Genomic DNA, 26,484 nt, shown 5'->3' with positions numbered 1-26,484 from the left:
TACATTAAGTGTGCAGCAGCATTATGACTAAAAGGTTCATACCTTCATTTTAAAATGCTTTGTTAAAAAAACGCTAACCATCATCTGAGCTTTCAGAGCATCATCTTTTTGCTGGTAGAAGGTCCTGCCTCAGTGTTGATGGCTGCTGACTGATTGGGATGGTGGTTGCTGAATGCTGGGGTGGCTGTGGCAATTTCATAAAATAAGACAATGACTTTAGCCACAATGATGGACTCTTCCTTTCATGACCAACTTCTCTGTAGCATGCAATGCTATTTGATAGCAGTTTACCCACACTAGAACTTCTTTCAAAATTGGAGTCCATACTCTCAAACCCTGCTGCTTCTTTATCAACCAAGTGTATGTAATATTCTAAATCCTCTGTTGTCGTTTAACCGTCTTCAGAGCATCTTCACCAGGAGTAGATGCCATCTCAAGAAACCACTTTCTTTCCTCATCCATAAGAAGCAACTCCTCATCCATCACAGTCTTGTCATGAGATTGCCACAATTCAATCGCATCTTCAGGCTCCACTTCTCGTTCTAGTTCTCTTGCTATTCTTACCACATGTGCAGTTACTTCTTCCACTGAAGAAATCATCAAAGTCATCCACGAGGGTTGGAATCAACTTCTTCCAAATTCCTGTTCTGTTGATATTTTGATCTCATCCCATGAATCATGAATGTTCTCAATGGCATCTAGAATGGTGAATCCTTTCCAGGTTTTCAATTAACTTTCCTGAAATCCATCAGAGGAATCGTTATCTATGGCAGCTATAGTCTTACAAAATGTATTTCTTAAATAATAAGACTTGAGAGTTGAAATTACTTCCTGATCCATGGGCTGCAGAACAGATGCTGTGTTAGCATGAAAACAACAGTCATCTTGTACATCTCCATCAGAGCTCTTGAGTGACCAGGTGCATTGTCAATGAGCAGTTGTATTTTGAAAGGAATCTTTTCTTCTGAGCAGCAGGTCTTATCAGTGGGCATAAAATATTCAGTAAACTGTGAACACAGGCCAAGTAGATTTAGCATCATTCTTAAGGGCCCTAGGATTTTCAGAATGGTCAATGAGCATTGGCTTCAACTTCAAGTCACCATCTGCATGAGCTCTTAACAAAAGTCAATCTGTTCTTGAAACCTTGAAGCCAGGCTTTGACTTCTCCTCTCTAGTTATGAAGAAAGTCTTAGATGGCATCTTCCTCCAACAGAACAGTTTTGTCTACACTGGAAATCTGTTTAGTGTAGCCACCTTCATTAATGAACTTAGCTCAATCTTCGGGATACCTTGTTGCAGCTTCCACATCAGTATGTGCTGCCTCACCTTGCACTTTTATGTCATGGAGATGGCTTTTCCTTAAATCACATGAACCACCTCTGATAGCCTCAAACTATTCTACAGCTTCCTCATCTCTCTCAGCCTTCATAGAATTAAGGAGAGTTGGCGCTTTGTGTATTAGGTTTTGACTTAAGAGAATGTAGCGTCTGGTTCGATCTTCTAGCCAGACTATTGAAATTTCCTCCATATCAGCATTTAGACGGTTTTCACTTTCTTACCTTCTGTGTGTTCATTAGAGTAGCACTTGTAATTTCCTTCAAAAACTTTCCTTTGCATTTGCAACTTGGCTAGCTATTTGACCACAAGAGGCCTACCTTTTGGCATATCCCTGCTTTCAACATGCTTTTCTCACTAAGCTTAATCATTTCCAGCTTTTGATTTCAAGTGAGAGATGAGCAACTCTTCCTTTCACTTGAACATTTGAAGGCCATGGTAGGTTTTTTCACTGGCCTAATTTCAATATTTTTGTGTCTCAGGGACTAGGGAGGCCTGAGGAGAGAGCGAGAAATAGCAGAATAGCCAGTTGGTAGAGCAGTCTGAACACATACAATATTTATCAGCTAAATTCACTGTCTTGTATGAGTGAAGTTGAGTATGGCAACCCCAAACAATTCCAGTAATAACATCAAAAATCTAACACAACACATATTTCACTTGTGTTTCACTAGAATGAAAGTTCCACAAGAGCAGAAACTTTTGTCGATTTTTTTCTGTCCTATTCCTAGCACTTAAAAAAGCATCTGGCATAGTAGGTACTCAGAAAGTGTAACAAATTAAGTGAACAATAGCCAGGTGTTCAGTTATCAATGGCTGCTTAACCAATCACCCCAAAACTAGTGGCTTAAAACAACAATCACCATATTACCACTCACAGCTTTGAGGGTTTACTGGGCTCAGCTGGCAGTACCAGCTTGAGGTCGCTCATGCAATGACAGAAGGCTGGAATTATCTTAAACCTTCCTCCCTTTCACATGTCTGGTGTCTGAGATGGGGAAATTCAAATTTTGTGGGTTGAAATAGTTAAGGGTACATCAGGCATCTCTGCTTCTGTATGGTTTCTTCATGAGACATCTCCAGTACAGGAGTTCCGTGGAAGTCGGAGTTTTATGTGGTGGCTTGGGGCCCTAAAGTAAAGGTCCCTAGAGAGAATCATGATAAAGTTTTGTCACCTTTTATGTCCCAGCCTCAGAGATATTATGGCCCTGCCATGTTCTGTTACTCAAAGCAGTTACAGGACATATAAACTCTACCTTTTTTTGGTTGGGGGGAGGGCAGGAAATGGAAAGGTTCTCAAAATTCACACAGATGCAAATATTGTAGCCATCTTTGTAAAATACAATCTGCCACACCAAGAATAAAAAAGCATGCTATTTCTATGGGCTACTTTCTAGTGTACCAGCAAAGCCCAGTTGGGCATTTCTGATGCAACCTGTTTTGGCCTCCCCAAAGCAAGTTTTCAACATGGCTTTCTCTTTTCCTTCCAATAGTAGATCCATTAACTCTAAAATTGAAAGAGCCAAAAGTTTCTTAAGACTCTCATCCCAGGGCTGCTAGGGGGATGGGGGACAGGAGAGGGTGGTGGGGATATGGACATTGGGAAGGGTATGTGCTATGATGAGTGCTGTGAAATGTGTAAGCCTGGCGATTCACAGACCTGTACCCCTGGGGATAAAAATACATTAAATGTTTTAAAAATTAATTAATTAATTAATTAAAAGAAGACTCTCATCCCAGCAATCACCAAAGATAAGGAATTTCCACACTTGTTAAGTCTGAGGGATATACACAAACTATTTGAATAGTAGTGTTTTCTCATATTTCCTACTCTAGAGCCGTCTTAATGGTTTTATGTCTTGAATCAATAGATTCTAATTATACAATAGTAAATCTTTTTGGTTCCTAGGTAACCAGTTTCCTCTCATTTGTAATGACAAGGTTGAAATTGCCAATTTGTGAATAAGCTCCTTAATTCAGGTTCACTTGCAGATCTTAAAAACGACCAATATTTACTTCTTCCTCCTGTTTCAAATTGGATTAAGACTCCTGAAATACTTTACTTTCCCAACTCCTATTGGAGCACTGTTGGCAGTGTTATTTTAAAGAATTTATGCTGTCACTATACACCTACAAGCCATACAGCTAGAAAAGAATCTTTTCTGGGTCCTAAAAAACCCTGTATCTTGGCATTTACAATACCGAGTCTCAGCATAGCTCCACAAGCCCCTGGTCTTCTCTCCCTTTCTACAGAACCATTAAGTAATGAGTTCACAGATAAAGTAAGGCACTGGACTCCTCTTTTTTAACCTGCCTATTTTATTTTTCCAGTTTAAGTCACTGTCAGTGCTTTTCTATGAAGCTATAGATTTGAATATTTAGGTATAGAGACATACTTTCATTTGCCACTTTAACATAATTTCATTTGTCTTCAGCCCTTGGATTGTCTCAGGATGTTGCAGGTGCAACTTTTATGGCAGCCGGTAGTTCAGCTCCTGAATTAGTTACTGCTTTCCTGGGTAAATATTGCTCCTTATATTTTCTGCTTACTCAATGTGATTTTCTCATCTTCAAGTCTAGTAACACTTACTTAGCAATTACCTTGCTCATAGGTGTATTTATCACAAAGGGAGATATCGGCATTAGCACCATCCTTGGATCTGCAATGTATAACCTCTTGGGCATCTGTGCAGCTTGTGGCTTGCTATCTAATGTGGTATGTAAGAAAACATCACTCAACATGTTTATTGTTTTGACAAACTCTTAAAACTATTTATAATCTAGAACAAAGAAGGCACTAGTAATGTGTTCAATCAAATTTATTAATCAGTAGAAAAACATGTATTCCATTAAAGTTTACCCACAAATAGCTCTTGGTCAAATTTATGAAAACCAGAGTAGGCTTTAAAACACAATTTTTCTTAAAATTCCTTTCTCTAAGCAAAATGCAAAAGATAACAATATTTGGCTACAAACATACAATTTCAGTATCACACTAAGCATGTACTTAAAGTTACAGTGTAATGGAAACAGTAAATTATCATTTTACAGGTCTCAACGCTATCATGTTGGCCCCTATTCAGAGACTGTGCAGCATATGCAATTAGTGTAGCCGCAGTTCTTGGCATAATATTCGACAACCAAGTTTACTGGTAAGCTTGAAATAATTGTTACTCTTATGTAAAACACAACTTCAGAGAGTATTTTATGAAATTCCAATGCTTTAGCAATTTTTTTTTTTTAACTGAGATCTCAATTATCTGCCACTTCTGCACCATTTTCCTGGATGCCTCTGAGCTAACTTCCTCATCACAGCTGCTGGTTGGGCTTTCCCATCTTTAAAGTTTCTATAATCATGTCAATCTCCTTGTCTCACAATCACTGGATATTACCAACCTTCCTTCTTCGCACTACCTGTTCAGAAAGTCTCCCCTTTTGTTGTCTATTAAAGCCCCAACAGTTGGGTTTTTCAACTACTGGGTTGTTTACCTTGCCTTGGTTAGAAGTGGTCATGGTCACAAGACTGGAGAGAAATGATGGAGGAAGTAAATTTTAAAATCTTCAGGTTCTTCCAACTTTCTCTCTGATGTTCATTTAGCAGAGGAATTATAGCCTTCTTCCTCTAAGAATCAACAATATTTAGGTATTAATAATTGTTTGCCTTCTTTGTAAACTCCCAGTATCTTGCTGTTGCAAGAAAATGAAAAAAAAGGGTGAATCAGTGGACAGCTAATAACTTTTTCAACTAATAAGAACCAAGTGTTTAATAGGTGTTTAACACTATGCTAGGAATCATAAGGGATGGAGAGGAATATATAATGCACAACCAAAGAGGTTGTGCATTGCTCAATGCCAGAGGATACCAGAAAAGAAGAAAAAACAATGTAAATGGCACCTTTCTGGAATACTACAACTTAGCAACCCTTCAAAATACCTGCTAACAAGAAACTTAAATCTAGCAGGGAGAAAAATTTCTAAATGAATCATCCTAAAATCTGGTCTGTTTCCCAAAGAAAGACCAATGGATATAGTAGGGATCCTTCTGGGACCCAGCAGTCATCTCTAAGTGGACACTGACAAGGATAGTATCCAAGCTTATGCTCCCTCCATTAGGGAAATCAAGAACTCTGTGCTTCCAGCTGCAGCAGAAATTCACTGGCTATCAAATAAAAGGTAAATGACAGGTGCAAATATGATATTAGCCAATCATAACTCTTTAGGAAATCCGAGCACAGAGTAACAGTTCTCAGGGCCTAAGGTATAATTTTATTTTTAAGACTATCCTCGTCTTCTTGTGAATACATGCCAAATTTAATTACATCAAAATAAAAAAACTGTAAACTGAGAAGTCCCAGTCAAAGACTCATATATTCTGAATATTTTACACAAAATTCTTATATGGGATTTGAACAGACTCAGTTGAAATGAACTAACTGATACTATATTCTTTTATAATTACCATACATTTTGGGGAATATTTGCTGCCAATGAACGGAGATGGAGAATGCCCATCACTATTCATTAACTTTTATTCTGAAAATCTACAATTATCATTTTAAAAGCATTGTTTATGCCTACCATTTATAAAGAATCTGTAAATGAAGACAATGAATTTATAATTCTTGGTTTTATTTGAAATATAGAAAGGACTCTTAAGCTTTTATCAATTTATAGTAATGCTGTAACCAAGCGAGGATGTATCCATAAAACCAATATACACCTAGAAATGTTCTTTGCTTGTTCTATTGCTATGCTATAAAATTATTAAGCAGATATGCCCAAAGCTATTAACGTTTTTTAAAAAAAAGTGTTTTTAATTTTAAAACACACAAATTTCTCTGATTTATAGGTATGAAGGAACTTTGCTGCTTTTGATATATGGATTATATGTTTTGGTGCTGTGTTTTAACATTAAAATTAACCAATATATTATAAAGAAATTCAGTCCTTGGTGCACCTGTCTTGCCCAAGCTATGGAGGAGAGCAGTGAACAACAGCCACTGATGGGATGGGAAGATGAGGGTCAGCCATTCATCCGTCGGCAATCAAGAACTGACAGTGGGATATTTCATGAAGAGTCTGGCTACTCTCAGCTTCCTTTAAGTTTACAGGATCTTAGTCAGGTTTCTGAAGGTAATAAGCACATCATGCCCACTATTGAGTCTATTCACTAGAAAAACTTAAAAACTCATTTCAATTCAGCAATTACTATATATACTTATGTAAAAGATACTGTGGAGATTCAGAAATGACGAAGAGGTGGTCCCTATCTTTATGAAGCTTCCAACGCTGTAGAGAAAAAAGACAATAGCTAAAATATGAAGGTTTTAGTACTATGAAAGAAAAAAGTGTAAGTGTAGTTCCTAAATGGGACAGATTGTATAAAATTTGATGGCTACATTGAAAAGATTATCACAGAGAAGGGAGTATTTAAACTGAGCCTTGTAGAACTGATCAGATTTCAGCTGATGACCTGATTTATGAACAAAGCTACATAAATAAATATGTAATGTGTATAGTAACAGCTATAGAAGTCTATTATGTAAATAATGTAGAAGTAAGAGTATAGTCTGTATTTGATGCCAAGGAATTAATATGAGCAAGAGGCCTATTCAAGTACTAGCATACCTACAGCACAGAATGTACACAGTAAGGAAGCAGAGAAAAGGTAGATAAGAAAGAACAGGATAGTAAGAGTCTTAAATGCTTTGTAGGTTTATGAAGCAGGGAAATTTGAGAACAAAAAAAATGAAGGTCTGTAAGAGGCTACTAAAAAAGCTGATGTTTGGTAGATGCCTAGACCAAAGGAAAGTAGGAATAAAAAAGACAATGCAAAGGAAGCATCACCAAGACTAGGCAATGGAAGGACTACATGGGACAAGAAAAGGGAGGAGAAAATTCTGAGGCTTTGTTCATGATTGAGAAAAAAGAAATACCACTTATAGAAACTTGGAATTTAGAAAAAAGGGCTGGTGTGGGAAAACATAAATAGTTGAGTTTTAAAGATGCCATCTGAAGCAGCAGCAACACATTTAGATATTTAATAGAAGTCAAATTCATCCATGGCCAGAAATAAAAATTTTTGTGTTAGTTTTTTACAAAGTGGTTCTATGAAACAGATTCTAAATTTATCTAAGTACATTAGGAAGGGAAGTTCTTCTTTTACTACCTTAAAAAAAAAAGACTTTTCCCCTTTTTACAATAATTATAGTTTTTAGCCTTTCAAGTGCAAGTGGTATATATTGCCAAGTTAAATTTTATAACAATTCAAAAAGAACCACTCTAAATTTTTTCATTACACTGAGATTACATCTAAAATTTACCTAGTGGCCTATTGGCTGGGGCTTGGCAAATTTTTTTCCCAGCATTAGTTGTAATGTAATTTGATCTAATATATGGGTACATTCTTTTGTAAATGCTATGCAAATTTTAAATAATTTTAAAGTGAATGCTTATTTTTATCCAATCTATTATTGTCTTCCATTAATTTAATAAAACAAATTGTATAAAGGAGCATACTTGAGTTTTTTAAGTTATATTGTAGATTCCAAGCTAGTTCCTATTTTCTTCAAGGTTCTTCTTAAGAATGGTAGTGAATTCCAAATTTGGTAAACTAATGGAAGAAAGAAAAATGAAGCAAGCCTCCAAAACTCACTTACAATGAGAATTAGGATGGAATATTCAAAACTTAATAAAAAAGATTATGCTGTAATTATTTTATACCTCCTAAGTATGCATTATCTGACACACAGGGCAGGCTAGAGACATCAACAATACTGGGGAATAGAAACAACTATAATAGCTATAATAGGTAGAAGCCAGGTTAATCCCATAAGCAAAAAAAAATTACTAAAGACCATCCACACTGTAGAAAACCAGAGAAGTCCAACTGACACTTCATAAACATTATGGCTAATATATTTAGTTGAATGATCCAAGATTATTTTGATGGATTTAAGGCCCCAAATCAAGAAACACTGAGTATTACATTTTATACTATCTGCCCTAAAGTCTCAGTTAGTTTCTTTTTGCCAGCAGTATCAGTAATGAGGTATTCAAATGTTTTAAATAGCCTCTTAAAAACTGATACAGCTAATTTATTTCAATATAGCTTTCTAAATGGACATTTCCAACTTAAGTGGCCATTAGAAAAAACTCAGAATCATTTGTTTTTCCCTCAACAGATCCACCAAGTGTTTTCAACATGCCTGAAGCCGACTTAAAAAGAATTTTTTGGGTACTATCCCTTCCTATTACTACCTTACTTTTTCTAACCATACCAGACTGTAGAAGAAAGTTTTGGAAAAATTACTTTGTAATAACATTTTTCATGTCAGCACTATGGATATCTGCATTTACATATATCCTGGTTTGGATGGTCACAATAACTGGTATGTATCTTTAGCATAAGAGCACAGTGTAAAAAGAAAATAATCAGTTTTATAGAAGAACAAACTGCATATACTCACAAAAAGTAATTTCTCTCTCAGCAAAAGACTAAAGAGATGTGCTACTTACAGAAAGATTAAATATTAATATACCAACAAGATCATTCAGGGTTTGTAAGTTGCATATTACATATCAACTATATTCCCAATATTATACAGTCCAGAGTTACAAGCCACAGGATCTTCTTATAAATGAAATCAAATACACAGGATAGCTTTCTACTGTGCTAATAATTACAGCACATGATATGGGGTCCACAATATACTCTTTATATTGAATTCCATTCCATAATGAAAAATATAGCAAGAGGCCAGCATTTTGAGAAAACGATATATGCTCACTGTTTAACTGAAATGCACTTTATTTTGCTTTTTAATATGGACATATAAACAAACTATGAAATGGGTGAAAAGGGTATAAAATAAAATTTCAATTTAGGTTTCTACTATCTTCATGACTAGAATTTAAATATTACTGCTTGGCCATAATCCATTCTAGTCCCACAGGACTCCAGAAGAAAAAACTGAATATAAACATGGAAAAAAAAAAAATCAAGAAATTTCTCCCAAAAAGTTTAGCCCGAATGGACATATCAGAGGTGAGCAAACTACAGCCTATGTGACCAAGTGACCAGGTCTCCTGTTTTTGCTAATGAAGTTTTACTAAACATTATCATGCCCACTCATTTAATTCATTTATACTTTATCTACGGATGCTTTTACACTGCAACAGAACAACGCTGCAACAGAAACCATATAGCCTGCATAGCCTAAAGTAATCATTACGTGGCCCTTTACAAAAAAAAGCTGATCTCTGACTTTTCACAAATTAATATATGACTTAGAATAGCATGCTAGCAAGAAAGCACTATTTTTTTTTAATGAGAAAGATCAAAAAGTCCAATTAGCTTGCATATTAAATCTCTTCAAATTTTCTCAGCCAGAATATATTTCACAATAGGAAATCAGGAAAAGAACAAAATCAAGTACTAGATCATAAAACAGCCCCCAAGATGATAAATATTACTGTTATTTATGTACATATGAACTCCGGCAAACCAGTAACAAAAATTAACAACCAATTACAATTCCAATATCAATATATAAAGCATGCAATAAACAGCTAAAGTTCTCTCAATTGACAATTTAAGAAAAAAAAAGATTCTAAAGTAAGTTTTCAATCACAACATTAGAAGAGCAGTTACATGTACCATTTTTTAACTTCCCTCTGCTTGCTTCCCAAAATCAACACATATCTGAAAAATGTTGAACTGATACTGAATTTACCAGAACAGGACCATAATGTTAGGAAGATTCCGAGTAGAACCCTATTTTGTTTTCCTTTGTTTAAGGTAGATCACCAAAGTACGTACAACTTAAAAAATGTATACCATGTAACACATTTACAGGTTAAAAATAGCTATAAACAATTTGCTTAATTCTGATCACTTTAAGAAAATAGTTTGAAAAGCAGAAAATGACCTATCTTATTAGCATATATTAAGCAATGGCCTTGATGAGATAACAGTGAACATCTAAACCTTCTGTAAGTATATCAGGTAGGGGAATTACTCCTTAGTAGAATTCTATTAAATATCTTTAGATATCTGCTATTAAAAATTTGTGCTACCTGGGCTACCCAATTTACCAATCTTATTCAAATATTTTGCTAGGTAAAATTTAAATACATATTGGTTGTGAAATCTAAATGTGCCTATTTTCTTTTTGTTCAGGAAGGAAATATCTGAAGTAACTGCAGAGAATGGTTATTGAATTTGTAAGATTTGCAACTTGTAGTATATCTCTGTTAATTACAGGGGAAACATTAGAAATTCCAGATACAGTAATGGGCCTTACTTTATTAGCAGCAGGAACAAGTCTGCCAGACACGATTGCAAGTGTATTGGTTGCAAGAAAAGGTAAGAGCTAGGTCCCTCAAGCTGCAATGCCTATTCTACAAGGCTGGCTGAAATACTGAGCAAAGGTACCTTTAAAAATATTTATTTCCTCAGTTAACATACTTTGAAGGAAAAAAAAGAGTGACTCAAATAGAAGGGTTTACTATTTAATAGCAGAGTAACTTCACTAAATCTAATCCCCCAAATAATATTCATCTGAAATGTGCATCAAATTGTAATTAACCATATTAAATCAGAATGAAAAGCAACAAGTAATCTACAGACCTTATTGAAAAATTATTTAATAAATAAAGATAATTATTATTAAATAAATGTTAAGACTTTAAATACTAACCCCCAAATTAAAAAATACAAATTCAGTAAGACTTTTGCTCTAATATAACAATTTTCCAAAACCAACAAACAAAAAAGAATTTCCAGTGTTTTTTTTATGAAGCTTATTAATAAAATACAGTATTGGTGTGCACATTTTAACAATATGCTTTTTTTGCAGGCAAAGGAGATATGGCTATGTCTAACATCATGGGATCCAACGTGTTTGATATGCTTTGCCTAGGTGTTCCATGGTTTATTAAAACTGCATTTATGAATGCATCAGCTCCTGTAGAAGTGAACAGCAGAGGACTAACTTACATAACCATCGCTCTCAACATATCAATTATTTTTCTTTTTTCAGCAGTTCACTTCAATGGCTGGAAACTAGACAGGAAGTTGGGAGCAGTCTGCCTGTTATTATACTTGGGACTTACCACATTATCAGTTCTATATGAACTTGGAATCATTGGAAATAATAAAATAAGGGGCTGTGGAGGTTAACAATAATAGTGTTATGTGGAAAATGTGAATGATGGGAGAAGGAAGAGAAAGAAAACTCCCATTTCTTTATTTAAGTATAATAAAAAATATCCTGAACTAAAACTTACTTACAGTAATTCTTTATCACCAAAGAAAAGTAATTTAAAGCCAACCAAAATCACATCCTAATTTGTCTGAGCCCTTTCTTTCAAGGACAATTACATATATAAAACAGAAGTTTTGGAAAAAATCATCTATGTTTTACCTTACAATAAGTTGATAAAAGCTGAGGAAACTTGAACAAACAAATCCCACTATGTAGTACTGAAAGTAACAACAAGAAAATGGCTTATTTCATTAAAAACAGTATAACCATTCATTTAAACTGAATGACTGACTTGCTGTCTTTAAAAACCCAAACTTGAGATTAACAAAAATCACAGTATATTTAACACTATACTGTTAAAAGCTGGTGGGAGTTTTAAAAGTTCATTTTTACAGCTTTTGTAAGCATACAGTATTACTAAAAAAATGACTTTTTACTAGGAGATTCAGCAAAACAGATGTAAGAATGTTCCAACCGTGGTTTGAAATTATGCATTACGATCCAAGCGAACATCGATTTCTCTGCCACTGATTTTTATGCCATTCATTATTCTGCAGGCTTTTTCAGCTGATTCTGGGGAGTCAAATCTGACCGTTCCACAGCCTTTTGACTTTCCGTTCTCCATTTTTATTTCTGCAAACATTACATGACCTGTAAAAGAAAAATTACATAATTATTACTCAGTTTAAATGGGTTTCATTTGACTGCACAGGTCTGAAATTCCTCACAGCCAATGAAATGATAAATAACTGACTAAAAACATTAATGATTAAATAACATCATATAAACATTATTCTCATCATTTCATATTCTGATTATAAGGCAATTCATATAAAGTAATAAATATACACATTAAAATACATAAAACAAGAATTAAACTTACTTAGTATTTAATTTTTTATCAAAATAAAAAAATAAATAATTTCTTTCTTGTGTTAAATTCTTAGCTTCTGGGGGTGCCTGGGTGGCTCAGTTGGTTAAGTGACTGACTGTCTTTGGCTCAGGTTATGATCCCGGGGTCCTGGGATCAAGCCCCGTGTCAGGCTCCGTGCTCAGGCTCCCTGCTTCTCCCTCTTCTTCTGCCCCTCCCCCCAGCTTGTGCACACATGCGTGCAAATACACACTCTCTCAAATGAATAAAGACTTAAAAGAAAAATTATTACTTTCTGAAGTGAATTTTATAGCAATATGGCAAACTAGCACAAAAATGCCACCAAGTCACCATGCCCAATAACAAACTTATAAATTTAAACAAAATTAGTTTTAGAAAAAATTGTCACTTTCTGCCCAATCTCCTTAATCTCTTTCTCTTTTATCCTCCTTTTCATTCCTTTATAACTGCAAATAGTAGCAACTGCCCAGAATTTTATTTTTACTAGGCCACAAATGGCCCCCGTAATTCTGCTTATCAACCACAGTGCAAAATCATCTATTTATTTAACATCACAATTTGAACTCCAGTGTTAAGAGTGGTACCAAATGGGCTAGGGAAATAGGCATGGCAGAGGTATCAGATTTAAATCAATAAAAGTAAAAACAGTGATGGTCAGAACAAAAAGAACTCAGAGAAGCTTTGAAGAGGAGGAAGAAAACCAGACAACTGTTCCATATGTAGTTAGTATCATTGCTGACTCTAGAGACTGATATTTGAGTAAAACAGTATCATTCATCAAATTGTAAATGTCCATAAAAATCGACCATCCAAACTAGAACACTTTAGAGAGTTAAATTGAGTTATTAGTAATTATACACTAAATAACAGATGCAAAGGGAGACTAGCCCCAGGCAAACTGGGATATATTATCACCTGATCCACAACAGGTAAGTTGTGTGCCTACTTACCATAATATTTCTTTTCCTTGATTATTATATAGTTGCCAAATTACCATGGGCTAATTTTAGCCTAGCAACCAATATAGAAAGCCAACTATATTTAGTTCTATAAAGGGACTATAAAGGAAGAGGGGGACAATGAAAGCAAAAGGCTTATCAAAAAAATTGCTTAAGCCCTTTTCCAGGTGATAAGATCAACTTTAATCTCAATGCATGAGTAGAAAAATTTGTTTTGTTTAAATCTTGATCTGAATGCTTTCTTATGTACAACATCCTGGACCACTTTTCTACTTTTATTTTTTCATCCATTTCCCATCCCACCGTTACTATATTTTTTTAAAGCAACTGCTGGTCAACTGCTCACCCACTCAATACTAATTAAATGGTCCAAGTTAATAAATGTCATAGCGAACCAAAACCATGATCTTATAACCCAGGCTGGGCAGCCTTTAACTGTTTCTAAAAGTTATAAAACAGACTAATTCCCACCCCCCAAAAAATTATATATTGTTTGGATCTACAACCTACAACTGTTTAAAACAAAATAAAACAAAAAACACAGAAATCACATTTTCTAATAACATAAAATGAAACTTTAAAAAGCTTTAAAGATAGATGCAGAGCAATTTCCAGAATCCTCTTAATATCTTGAATGCTGGGACCTGAAAAAAAAAAGTTTAATTAAAGAAGCATACCTTGGTCAATGGCAGCATTGTACAGTGATTCCAAAGGAGATTGCGGAGAATTTTTAAGGGCTTTTAAGGTTAGAGGTTCCTCCTTATTCTACTTTTACCTTTTATAAAAATTTAGGGCTTTTCTTAATGTAAGCATCCCATCATAGATTTATTAGCAATAATACTAAGAGTCACTCAAGCAAGAAACCTTCAGAACTTCAGAGGAAAATACGTAATTACCTCGTGCGAAATCTGTCTCAATCTTTCAAGATAAGCTTCTCTCTCTTTTTTTCTTCTCTTAAACTGTATCTCTCAATTTAGGAATCAATACTCAGACCCCTAAATTCCTAAACTCACAATGACCTCACAGCATTTCAATTTGACAAGATCTATCAGCGAAGATGCTTCAACATGCTTACAGTTGGGACACTTACGATATAGAAAATGTCCTATAGATACTTGTGTTTCATGGTTAGGCTGTCCAAAAATCCCCACTAGGCATAGAACCAGAAAGAGCTGTGTGTTTTCTAAGTTTCTTCCTAATCCCATAAAAACACTGATTGAGATAACTTACTTTTCTAAAGCAATAATCGAGGAGAAAAAAAATTTTGTTTCAAAAAGTTAAAATCTGACTTCCCTGGCTATTTTTACATGCTCTTGAGGATTTTCTTAAATGACTTAAATATCTACTGATCTTGTATGATTCCACAAAAAGCAAAAATAGAATTGCTATTTTAACAACAGTATAGGACAAAATAGTATGCAATGAGAAATCAGTACCACAGAATAATCAAACATGTTGCTGTTTCATGTACTAGTTATAAAAATGACTTATCCTGAAAAGAAAACTTTTCACTTTATTCAATCCAGCCTATTAATATTATCCTGTGGTATGATCTGGGAAATGCTGATATAAAAGCATATCTAAAAATACACCAAATTAAAAGCAGAAACAAGTGGTTCAATAAAATCTACTACCAAAGTGAAGTGTAACATAGAAACGAGAAAAAAAGCAAAATCAGGTTCTACAAAAAGCCATAATTATGATATAAAGGACAAAAAACAAAGATTTAATGCTATCAATGAATGTTCTCCATGCATTATTTTTACTATTAAATTATTCCAGAGTTAAAATCCACTAGTCATGCTTGAAGCAGCATGTGCTTTAGTAAATAAAATCTACCACAAGTCTCTACTTTCTAGCCGGTTAACAAGCATACTGATCTAGAAAACTCCATAATGGAAATGTATGAAACAAAGCTATATTTGTTTACATGGTTTATAGGAGAATAATTAAATGTGCTTTCCTTGCACTGCAGTTCTAAAATGTTATGGTACATCATGATACTGAGCTAGAAGGTCAAAGTACAGCTAAAGTGGACAATAAATATGGGAGCAAGTTTGAAAAACTATCTATTTGACTCCATTAGCACAACTTAAACTAATGTGGTGTCCAATTCTGAATGAGTCAGTTAATTTATTTATACTCAGCCTTCTAAAAAATGCATGTCATTGAAGAATCACATAGGATAGGATAGATTGGGTCTATTTTTATTACAGTCACTTATTTCTCATATTGTTACATATTGGGATATCTGAACACATTTTCCCCTAAATTATAAAGGCTGAGGAAATGTACTGAAGGTAGTATAACCTAAAGTGCATTTTCTAGGGCCTTTGTATTTGCCCTATCAAGGACATTTAACCACTATATAGATGGTCCCAAATTATAATGGTTCAACTTACAATGTTTTGACATCATGATGGTAAAAACAGTGATACACAATAGAAACTGTACTTTGAATTTTGATATTTTTCCAAGCTGATGATATGTGATATATGATACAGGGCATAAGACATTGAACAGCAGCCCTCAGTAAGCCAGGTGATCACAAGGATAAACAATGCATACATTTATAACCATTGTGTACCCACCTAACCACTCTGTTTTTCACTTTCACTTTAAGTATATAATCAATTACGTGAGATACTCAACACATTATAAAATAAGCTTTGTGTTAGAGGATTTTGCCCAACTGTAGGCTAATATTAAGTGTTCTGAGCATGTTTAAGGTAGGCTAGGTGAGGCTATGATGCTCAGTAGGTTAAGCATAGCTCCATTGTTAAGTCGTGGAAGATCTGTATAGACATTTAATAAGCAAACTGCTTGCTGGTGAGTCACCTATGGGCAGATATTGCCTAGGGAAGCTGCTTGGACTACCACAAGACTCTTACTAAGAAGCAACCAAGCATATACACTTACTCACTTTGGGCTCAAGGAAGAAAAAAAAAAACAACAAAATCCTGCCTTTTGCTGTTAAAGAGATCATTACTGACTGCAGCAGGTTAAAAACAAACTCCCCATACTAACAAAGAAAAACCTTTCCAAGATTTGAAAATAAATAAATAAAAGAACGTGGCAGAAAAATAAAGATGGTTCAGTTCATACAAGCCAGATACTTTCCATAGCTGTCAATAGCTGAACACTAAATTCCATATTACCATAACTTATTTTCTTTCCCATCAATGTAGTTCAAGGTTAAAAACAGGAAGAAGGCAAGGAATTATTTTTTTTAAAGATTTTATTTATTTATTTGACAGAGAGAGATCATAAGTAGGCAGAGAGAAAGAGAAAGAGAGAGAGGAGGAAGCAGGCTCCCTGCCAAGCAGAAAGCCCAATGAGGACTTGATCCCAGGACCCTGGGATCATGACCCAAGCCGAAGGCAGAGGCTCAACCCACTGAGCCACCCAGGCGCCCCAAGGAATTATTTAAATATGGTATTACCTTAATATAAATCTAAAAGTCAGAAGCTCTTACAATAGAATTGAGAAAAATGGGGCGCCTGGGTGGCTCAGTCATAAGCATCTGCCTTTGGCTCAGGGCATGATGCCAGGGTTCTGGGATTGAAAAATGACATATATCTCATTTGGAGATTTTTTTTCCTACTGAAACTATCACAGAGATCATCCATACCTGCTGCCACTGCTCCTCATTTGACATATTTCACAAGGCCCTAATATATTCATTCCTCTGCAGTCTATGTGATTCATAGCCAAATGCCACTTACTCGTTCTGGTAGACTTCTTACTTCTACAAATATTTCCAACTCTGCAAAACTGTTACAATTCTACTTTCTCTTAGTGGTACCTATTTAGTAGTTAACTCATTTTCAACAACTTTTTTACAATTAAAAAAAAAAAATCAAGTTTCTCTTCTTTGAATAAAATATAAATGAAATACAAAAAAAAAAAAAAAAATCCACAAATGGAGTCCCACGAACATCCTAAACAGATTTACACTGTATGTCCTTTGAGGGCAAGAGGATAATGTCTTTCTTTGTTCACATTTCTAATTCTAATGATAATCAACTGTCAAAAGTACAGTATTTGTAGATTTATTCAATGTTTAAAAACTGAATAAATAAATAAGATTTGCTCAGAGTGTTTAACTCACTCATAAACCCTCAACAAACTCTTACAACATATACCAAGGGGGTGAAAAATGACAGTTCTTCCATCAAGAGCCTCCATCTAGGAGGGAAGAAAACATGTGAGCACATTATTATCACAGAGTCGGGTATATATAAAGTATTCTGAGAACAGAGCAGATGACAGCCATGTGATCACTTTGATCACAACTAAAGTTATTCCCCTCAAGATCTCAAAAAATTAAAGATATATTCCAAATACACCTAACTTTCCATCAACTCTCAGAAACTGAATGTCCCTTTTCATCACTATATGCCACCTTTATAACTTACCATTATGATTATAGTCTCTGGGATACAATGCAATAGCAGGAAAGTACTGGCAGAAAATCTGCTTATGTTGTTCCACTCACACTAATTCTCTCATCATCTAAAAAAAAAAAGGGCCTTGGGACGCTTAGGTGCCTTAGTCATTAAGTGTCTGCCTTTGGCTCAGGTCAGGATCCCAGGTTTCTGGGATCGAGCCCCTCATCGGGCATCCTGCTCAACAGGAAGCCTGCTTCTGTCTCTCCCACTCCCCCTGCTTGTGTTCTCTCTCTCACTGCGTATCTCTCTGTAAAATAAATAAACAAAAGCTTAAAAAAAAAAAAAGCCCTCTTCTAAAGTAAGAAGACCTACAGGACTAATGAACACAGTAAGGTTGTATAGACAGCATCATCACAGCCAAGAATAGTTTATGAAAAAACTAGAAGGGCCACCAGAATGTACCTGTCTAAGGAATTCCTTAGCTATCAACTAAGTTTCCTGTGTCCTATAGGTAATAGAGTATGCAGAATAGGTGTCATCTATTAACTCCACATCATTTGGATGTCAGCATTTTAGGGTCATGTTGACAATGTACTGCACTACACTACAAACAAGGAAATAAATACATCCTTCATTAATATTTCCCACAGAGAAAAAAAAAAGGTTTTTAAATGCAAGCAATGATGATATACTAACCTTTTAAAAATCAGGTAATAAAACAAGCCCTTTCTTTATCCACAGAAGACAAAAACAGGCTCTACTCTAAATCTTGTTATTTAGTAGTAATTTGCCCTGCTCTATGTCAGAGGACAACAGAGTAATTTATTTGAAGTAGAAGTAGACCTGTCGTACTATCCAGGAACAAACATCCGGGCAGGTAAGGTCTAAATACAATGTTTAAAAGTTTAAAATCAGTTTTCCCTCCATAATCAATATTAACATGTCTGCAGTCATTAGCATACTTACCACACTGACTGAATTTCTCTTTTAGTTTCTGCCAAGTCAAGTCAAAAGGCAGCTAGAATGAAAAAAGGTATTAGTAACAGATATACAAAGAAAAAAAAAATTTTAAGTATCCTTTACATTTAGTTGCTTACATTTCTGACAAATATCTGGTTGCCTTTGGAGCCTATTCTTTCTCTTATTCCGCTTCCCATTGGACCAGATAGAAATCCTCGATCCATATCGATGCTCCTTTCCAGTATGGCTCCTATACCTGGTCCCATTCTATCAAAGCTGGAGCTCATCCGGTCCAGTCCCATCCCCATTCCTCCAGTCACACTGTTCATGCCACCCATGCCACCACCTAGATTTCAAGAAGGGAAGGGGGGGGGATTCGGGAATTTGGGTGTTTTTGTTTTAAAAACAGAAGAAAAAGGAGAAAGAAGTGGAAAAAGAGGAGGGAGAGAATCATTTTTGAGAAAGAAAGAAAGAGAAAAATTAATTCATTTATATAATTAGATCATATATAAACATAAAATCATTTTCTTATACACAACAGAAAAATCTTCCAAGAAACAATATAGTTTGATGTACATTCAGTTAGTTGACTGTTAATGGCTAACTGAATCTCAATCTAGCCACTACACAAATACATCATACCTATATACTTCTATAAAATTATATTCTGATCATAAAATACATCATATAAGTTATATAAATTCTCTGCCAAATATTTGATCCATTAATGGAATGTGAGTTTTTATCATTTTTCTTTAATAATATCATGTTTAATAAATGCAAGAACAAAGATATATAAAGTGAATTCAAATTCCCGACCCCCTTTTCCCCCCATCTGCCTCGCCCTGCTATTACAACTCCAACACATTAACTGTTGATCTCATCATACTCTCCCATATAATATTCTTTTCACCTCAGTATCTTCTGTTTTACATGCAATTTCTCTTTCATATCAATTCAATATGCAATAACCACAGAAAAACCTAACTTTTAATCTCAATATTATATAGAGCTTAAGGAGATAACAAAAAATGGAATCATATGCCTTTGGCCAGAGCTTGAGAATTTAACTCACAGTGCATACCTAATTCATTCTTATGCACTGAGTCCCCTTTAATTAATTCCAATCCTATTCATCCTCAAAATTCATCTTTTTCTCTTGTACTTAATATCCTCATACACAGAAATTCTAAAAATTAACATCACCTTCATATTGACTTTCTATGAATAACAAATATAAAGCTCGGGAAACAGAAGTATGAACTTTGAGGTAAAAAAGGAAGGTAGGGAAGTTATTACGATTAATGGGAAGACGACCAAGGCTAAAAAAAGTGATGAAAGGGAATGAGAAACAAGGTACAATGGAAGTAAATATCTTTAGCTAACAGGATTTTACAAAAGTTCAAGTAGGCTATATTTCCTATTTGTGAGATTTCAATCAATTAAAGGAATTCAGTTAAGTATGGAGAGCTCACAAAGACATGGCTCAGTAAGCAACAGAGATCAAAAACTGAGCAATGTCTTAAGACTTAATATAAGGCTTCAAATGTAGTAGTGGAAACAGATGGAAGACATGGGGCATTGCCCAGTGTTGCAACTACTCTGGATTCTATCACAGGAAAAGTTTAAGAGGAGAGGAAATAAGCATCTCTTTCAACCTTAGCCTTCAACCTCAGGAAGTCTCTAGAGGTGTTATAACTAGGGCGATTCACCTGCATCTACCAAAAGACACAAAATGTTCACAGATGAAATAAGCTAGTCACCAACCAGCAACTGTAGACAATAGGCAAGGAAACAAAGTTGGTGCTAAAGCAAAAGTTGCTCCTGACATGTGATCACAGAAATCTCCAGATTCCTTAGTTGGAATAGAGCTTCTTGGATTAGCTGACAATTAACACATACTCTGGTGTTAGTTTAGAAATGTCAAAGTAAAATTCAAAGTTAGTTTACAAATTTCAAACAGTGATCAAACAGAAAAGCTCAGTAAATATTAAAATTTCTCTAAATTATGACAAGACATAGTAACACATAAGAACAAAGTATTACTATACTACAATAACTATTCTTGCAAAATCTTTTGCAAGCACTCAAATATTACTGAATAAATTCTAGTAAAATTTAAACCTACTTATTCCAGATCCTACTGGACCCATGTTAGAAGCTCCTATTCTTCCTGCAATCATTGCACTGCCTAAACAAGGATGGAAAGATAATATACTAATTAATTTGAGTAATCATATTTTAAAATTCCCAAAGTACTATGCTTTCAGATGTACAGTAACCAAAAAACTATATGTCTTCTAGAAATAGGATTCAAATACATAACATATTGAAATAGCAAGCAAGTACATTAAAATACCTAATGTGTTTTTCATCAAGTAATAAATTACGTGAAACATTATAAATTTCCAACTGTTCACAAAAAAAGGGAAACAGACTTTGAAAAATATGACCTACAAAACGAAAAGGAGAAATATGCAGCCAACCCTACCAAGTCTACCAAAGGAATCTCCAAAGCCTCGATTTATTCCAATATCACCACGTCCAAAATCTCTCTCCATGCTACTAGTCATCGCACCACGGTATAGCTCTGAAACGATTATGCAACAAATTAACCCTTTTTCAAATGCATCAGTACACGGTAATCTATTTAGAAAAATTTTGAAACTGAACTGAAAAGACAGCAAAAGTCACAAAAACAAAAAAGTCTGTGATTTACCAACTTACCTCACATGCCATATAATATCCCAGTCCCGTCATGCCTGTCCTATTCCCTATGCCCATATGCCCTCCGAAGACCTCTACAGTACCCATTCCTACATTTACCTACCTCCCATTCGGCCAACTCCTCCAAATCCTCCCATGCTATTCATTGCTTCCAGACCACCAAACCCAATTCCTATGGAATAAAGATTAATTTTGAGATCCGACGGTCAGTTAGAGAGCTGAAAGGTACATTTTGTAAATGTTGGTTTCATCAGTAAGCTCTTCATCCACCCTACCTTGTCCAAGGGGCTTCTTAACACATCCATTTCCATATCCCTTAAGTATGTACCAGGCTCAATCTCTGCTAGGTGTGAGCCAACAATAAACCATGACTTTTTTTCCTTGGAATTCTCAACACAGCTTCTAATTTACTAAAAATGGTGATGGGTACATACAAAAAACAAATGCTTATACATACCTCCTCCAATTCTATTCATTCCTCCAAAACCTGGACCATCCATTCCCATACCTCAAATAAAATACACAGTATGTACGTTCAGTCAATCTTATTTTTATGACTAAAGAATGACATAACGCAATACAGCAAAAGATACCACTGGTCTAGTCATGACGGAATGCTAGAGAAGCAGTGGAACGCAGGTGGCATGTGTGCTATGCCACATCAGCTATCTAATCATGAGTCTTCAAAAAGGCCTCTACGAATATTTATTGAATGAGAAAACAAAATTCACTGGTCACACTCCTATTCAAGCAGAGAATATCTAGGACCAGGTAATCGCTCTCCCTTTTTTTTCAACACACACAAATACAAATATCACCACAACAGATTTAGAGATCACTTTAGAAAGTAAGGACTCTTTACATGGCAGCTAAGGGAGCAATAAAAAACTAAGAATAAAAAAGCATGTATTTAAGAGGGCAGAGGGCCTAAGAGTAAGGAACAAGTTTCTATCTCTTTGGGTCAGAATGATTTCTGTAGCTACCCTAATAATTTAAAAGTTTAACTATAGCATCTCAGCAAAAACAGGAATCTGATAGCATTTATTAGTCCATCAATTAAGACACAGTTATCAAAGTATGATCTGGGTCTAATAAGTCAAAATTATTTCATTCAAACATCACATTAAGATAATATTTGACTGTTTTACTCTCATTCTCTCATGAATATAAAATCCAATTTCCCAGAAACTACATGATGTTTGATACTGTAACAAACTAAATGCAGAAGGAGACACAAGAACATGGCTGTCTTGCATTAAGCCAAACATTAAAGAGATGTACAAAAAGGTAAAACAATGCCACTCTTCTATGTTTTTGTATTGGAAAAGACAACTTAGCTTCTTTAAAATTATATTTATGTTAACACAAGTTTATTACTGTTATCTTAAATACATAAGTAGTTTTAAATTTCTAAGTTTTAATTTCTAATCAGTAAATACCGACAAACATAACTACATAACTACATAAACAGAACAAAACGTAATACATAAACAAAAGCACTTTGGGATCCTCAACAGATTTTGAGAGTAAAAGAATTCTGAAACCACAAAGTATAAAAACTAATCTTCAAAGACAAACTATAAATTAGTCCAGGTGAAGAGCCAAACAGCTATTTGAAGAGCTACCGTCCCAGCTATATCTTTCAATTTAACCTGCTTATAAGAGGGGAGCATTTCAGTCATATACAAATATTGTATAACCATGATACATACACAAAGCACTACATTTAAACATTCTCCTTCTGCCTTACAGACATATTAAAATCCAAAGTGCTAAAAGGCTAGCTACAACACAACTGGCCCCAGTGGAACCTGACTGACCTCTGCTCAGCCTTTTTCATGTTCTCTGCTCTCAAGGTTTCATTCTTTTATCAGACTGAATGACATCCTAAATTTAGCTCAACTATAAAACAGAGTCCTTTGAACATTACTACAAACTAGTAAATGTAGGCTTTGTAATCCAGCAAATGTACCATTTAAAAAGAAATAAAAATGTGAGAATACTCACCACTTGGACCTAAATTTCCCATTACACCACCTATGTTCAACTGGCTGGCACTAATAGGCTGTCCACCTGGACCAAGTCCCATTCCAATGCCTCCAAGACCACCTAAAACATAAATAAGAATAGTACTCACCCATATATAATTAACTAACTGGCACTAAGTAAATGTTTTAAAGCTAGATGCCTGTAGTAATACTTCCAAAACTTTGCAAATAAGAGCACTGGTTCTTCTTTTTATCAGACTGCAGCACACTGAAGCATCACTATAATACCATTTATTAATGAGAAGTGTTTTATGAAGCAGCCCCATCTTTTATCCTAGGTTCAAGGAATATTAAAAAGGACTAATGAAATACCAAGAGGATTTTGAATAACATTATATACCTTAAAAATGGTATATATATATGAAAATGAGAAGTTGCTCAATTTTATAGAACCACTTAAAATACAAGAATTACGTTTAAGATGCATTAAATCAAACTAAAGTCAACAACAATGATAACATAATACTGAATAAATCAAACATTACATTACTTGGTTTGTCCATGACATATTTATTGACATTTATATGGCAACCTTATGTGTTTTCACATCTATTTTCCATAGAGGAGGAAATGTTTGAAAGCTTAAGTTACTTGTATAATGCCATTTTAGCTATGTAATTGAGCTAGGACTAGAATTTAAGTTTTGTCTCTAAATCCAATATTCTTTTTTTTTTTTTTAAAGATTTTATTTATTTATTTGACAGAGATAGATCACAAGTAGGCAGAGAGGCAGGCAGAGAGAGAGAGGAGGAAGCAGGATCCCTGCTGAGCAGAGAGCCTGATGCGGGACTCGATCCCAGGACCCTGAGATTAAAGAGACCTGAGCCGAAGGCAGCGGCTTTACCCACTGAGCCACCCAGGTGCCCCTAAATCCAATATTCTTTTTACTACCTCTCTTAAACTAAATTTGTTGAAAATAGACTTTATGAAGTTAATTTGATGACCTTAAAGACTTAATATTTGAGTGGGAACTATTTTATTCTACTAAATCTGAGTATGACTTAGCCCAAAGTTCTTGCTAGCAATGTAGCAATTAAATGGTAGAGGCTGAGAAAATTATATACCATATATAGTTTTCCAATACATATTTTTCAATACATACAGAAGCATGTTGTGTTAAGTTGGAAAGATTAATGTGATCTGGTAAGAGAAATATTTTTCAACTCAGTTCCCAAAAATGGTCTAACTGAAAGCAACAGCACATTTAACTATCAGTAATGCTCATGTCTATGCCTAAAACTCATACTTTCATTTGATATTATTCTTTATTAAAAGGAACCAGGACTCCTTGAAACTAGGCCAATTCCATGTCTCTGGGACAAAAAAAAAAAAAAAAAAAAAAACCACCAAAAAACAAAACCTTCCCAGATCTGGGAAATCATGCTTTTACCAAAAGTAAGAGTATCAGCAGCACAGGAAATGAGAAGGCTCCCACCTGACAAAGTTACAATAATTTGAGCAAAAGAAGCGAAGGGAAAAAGGACATTAGTAATGATTAACTCGAACAACAAACTGATTCTGTTAAAGTCTATGAATTCAGGGCGCCTGGGTGGCTCAGTTGGTTAAAGCCTCTGCCTTCAGCTCAGGTCATGGTCTCAGGGTCTTGGGATCAAGCCCCACATCGGGCTTTCTGCTCAGCAGGGAGCCTGCTTCCCCCTCTTGCTCTGCCTGACTCTCTGCCAACTTGTGATCTGTCAAATAAATAAATAAGATCTTAAAAAAAAAATAAAGTCTATGAATTCATATTATATCTCAAGAAAGAAGAATATATAAAAATGTAAATCTCAAAAAAACAGATAAAGAAGAAGACTGAATACAACAGAGAATTTTTTTTTAATATAAATAAATAGAAGAGTACTAATAGTGAAAAGTAAACCAGAAGTCCCCTGCAGAAAGCCAGGCAGGATCTTGGAAGACGAAAAGTACTAAGTGATAATTTGGTTGAGGCAGGAAAAGACTGCCCTTATCTTATAAAGAGAGAAAAGACGATATTCAAAGACACATGAGCTGAGAATTTTCCAGAAATTACCAAAAAACCTTGAATTCTCATATTGTGAAAGCTCAATAAAAAGTAATTCATACCCACACTGTAGAAAACTATACACCAAAGACAAATATCTTAAAATCAGCTACATGAAGAACAAAGATTAACCAAAAAGAAAGGACATTTCAACTGATAGCTGGCTTAAAATAACAACAATGGAAGCCCAAAGACTGGGATATTTTCAAAGTGCTGAGATAAAATAACTATGAATCTTAAACTGCAAACCAATAAAACTATCTTTGAAGATATTTATGGAGTATCCAAAATTAAGAGAATTTACTAACAACAGATCCTCAATGAAAGAGTTTTTAAAATATATCTTTCAGGGGAAAAAAAAATTAGTGCCAGGGTAAAAGCAGAAAAAGGTAAGGTTAAAAAAAAAGGTAAGTAATAGTAATGCCTAATATGTGGGACTGAAAAATATATATATACAACTAAGACAATGAGCAATAATAACACATAATTCAGTAGAAGAGTGATCAGAACTAAAACATTCAAAGGGCACTCTATTATTGAGTAAACAAATAATTACATTAACTTCAGACTTTGTATTGCTATATTAAAAATCCAGGATAATCACTAGATGAGAAAGCAAGATGGGAGAAAAATATTTGTTAAAAAAAAACCAGAAAAACAGAATACAAAATAAGATAATGGGCATTAATCCAAATAAATCAATAAATGTGAATAAATAAAACAAAGCTCTTGTATCTACATTAATATTAGATAAGACTTAACTAGTAAAGATAAAAATCAGTTTAAAATGATAAAATTTTACACTGAAAAAATTAAATTAAAAAATAAAATGATAGAATTTTGATTATTGGGAAACTATATCAGTTCTAAACTTGGATGTAGTT

General features: G+C 34.6%; 2 protein-coding genes across 5 annotated transcripts in view; one reads left to right on the top strand and one right to left on the bottom strand.

Moving 5' to 3' along the window:
* The window catches only part of SLC24A5 (solute carrier family 24 member 5), a 28,130-nt gene extending 16,510 nt beyond the window's left edge, over window positions 1-11,620 (top strand). The window contains exons 3-9 of the mRNA XM_082734872.1: window positions 3,771-3,854; window positions 3,948-4,051; window positions 4,387-4,487; window positions 6,185-6,468; window positions 8,520-8,726; window positions 10,601-10,702; window positions 11,196-11,620. Of these exons, the coding sequence (XP_082590998.1) occupies window positions 3,771-3,854; window positions 3,948-4,051; window positions 4,387-4,487; window positions 6,185-6,468; window positions 8,520-8,726; window positions 10,601-10,702; window positions 11,196-11,518 (1,205 nt within the window). The 3' untranslated portion in view covers window positions 11,519-11,620. The remainder of the gene's footprint in view (window positions 1-3,770; window positions 3,855-3,947; window positions 4,052-4,386; window positions 4,488-6,184; window positions 6,469-8,519; window positions 8,727-10,600; window positions 10,703-11,195) is intronic.
* The window catches only part of MYEF2 (myelin expression factor 2), a 32,160-nt gene continuing 16,510 nt past the window's right edge, over window positions 10,835-26,484 (bottom strand). Inside the window, exons 10-17 of one of the 4 annotated variants that reach the window (XM_082734868.1) lie at window positions 23,540-23,641; window positions 21,990-22,040; window positions 21,636-21,704; window positions 21,297-21,395; window positions 20,934-20,996; window positions 18,943-19,151; window positions 18,812-18,863; window positions 10,835-12,254 (exon numbers count right to left, since the gene is read on the bottom strand). In XM_082734868.1, coding sequence (XP_082590994.1) covers window positions 12,091-12,254; window positions 18,812-18,863; window positions 18,943-19,151; window positions 20,934-20,996; window positions 21,297-21,395; window positions 21,636-21,704; window positions 21,990-22,040; window positions 23,540-23,641 — 809 coding nt within the window. In that variant the 3' untranslated portion in view covers window positions 10,835-12,090. The remainder of the gene's footprint in view (window positions 12,255-18,811; window positions 18,864-18,942; window positions 19,152-20,933; window positions 20,997-21,296; window positions 21,396-21,635; window positions 21,705-21,989; window positions 22,041-23,539; window positions 23,642-26,484) is intronic. The other 3 variants (XM_082734870.1, XM_082734869.1, XM_082734871.1) reach the window with 3 other exon arrangements.

This window comes from Mustela nivalis, assembly GCF_964662115.1.
Source record: "Mustela nivalis genome assembly, chromosome: 6".
Taxonomy (NCBI): Eukaryota; Metazoa; Chordata; class Mammalia; order Carnivora; family Mustelidae; genus Mustela; species Mustela nivalis.
This window is presented reverse-complemented; position numbering and strand designations above follow the sequence as displayed.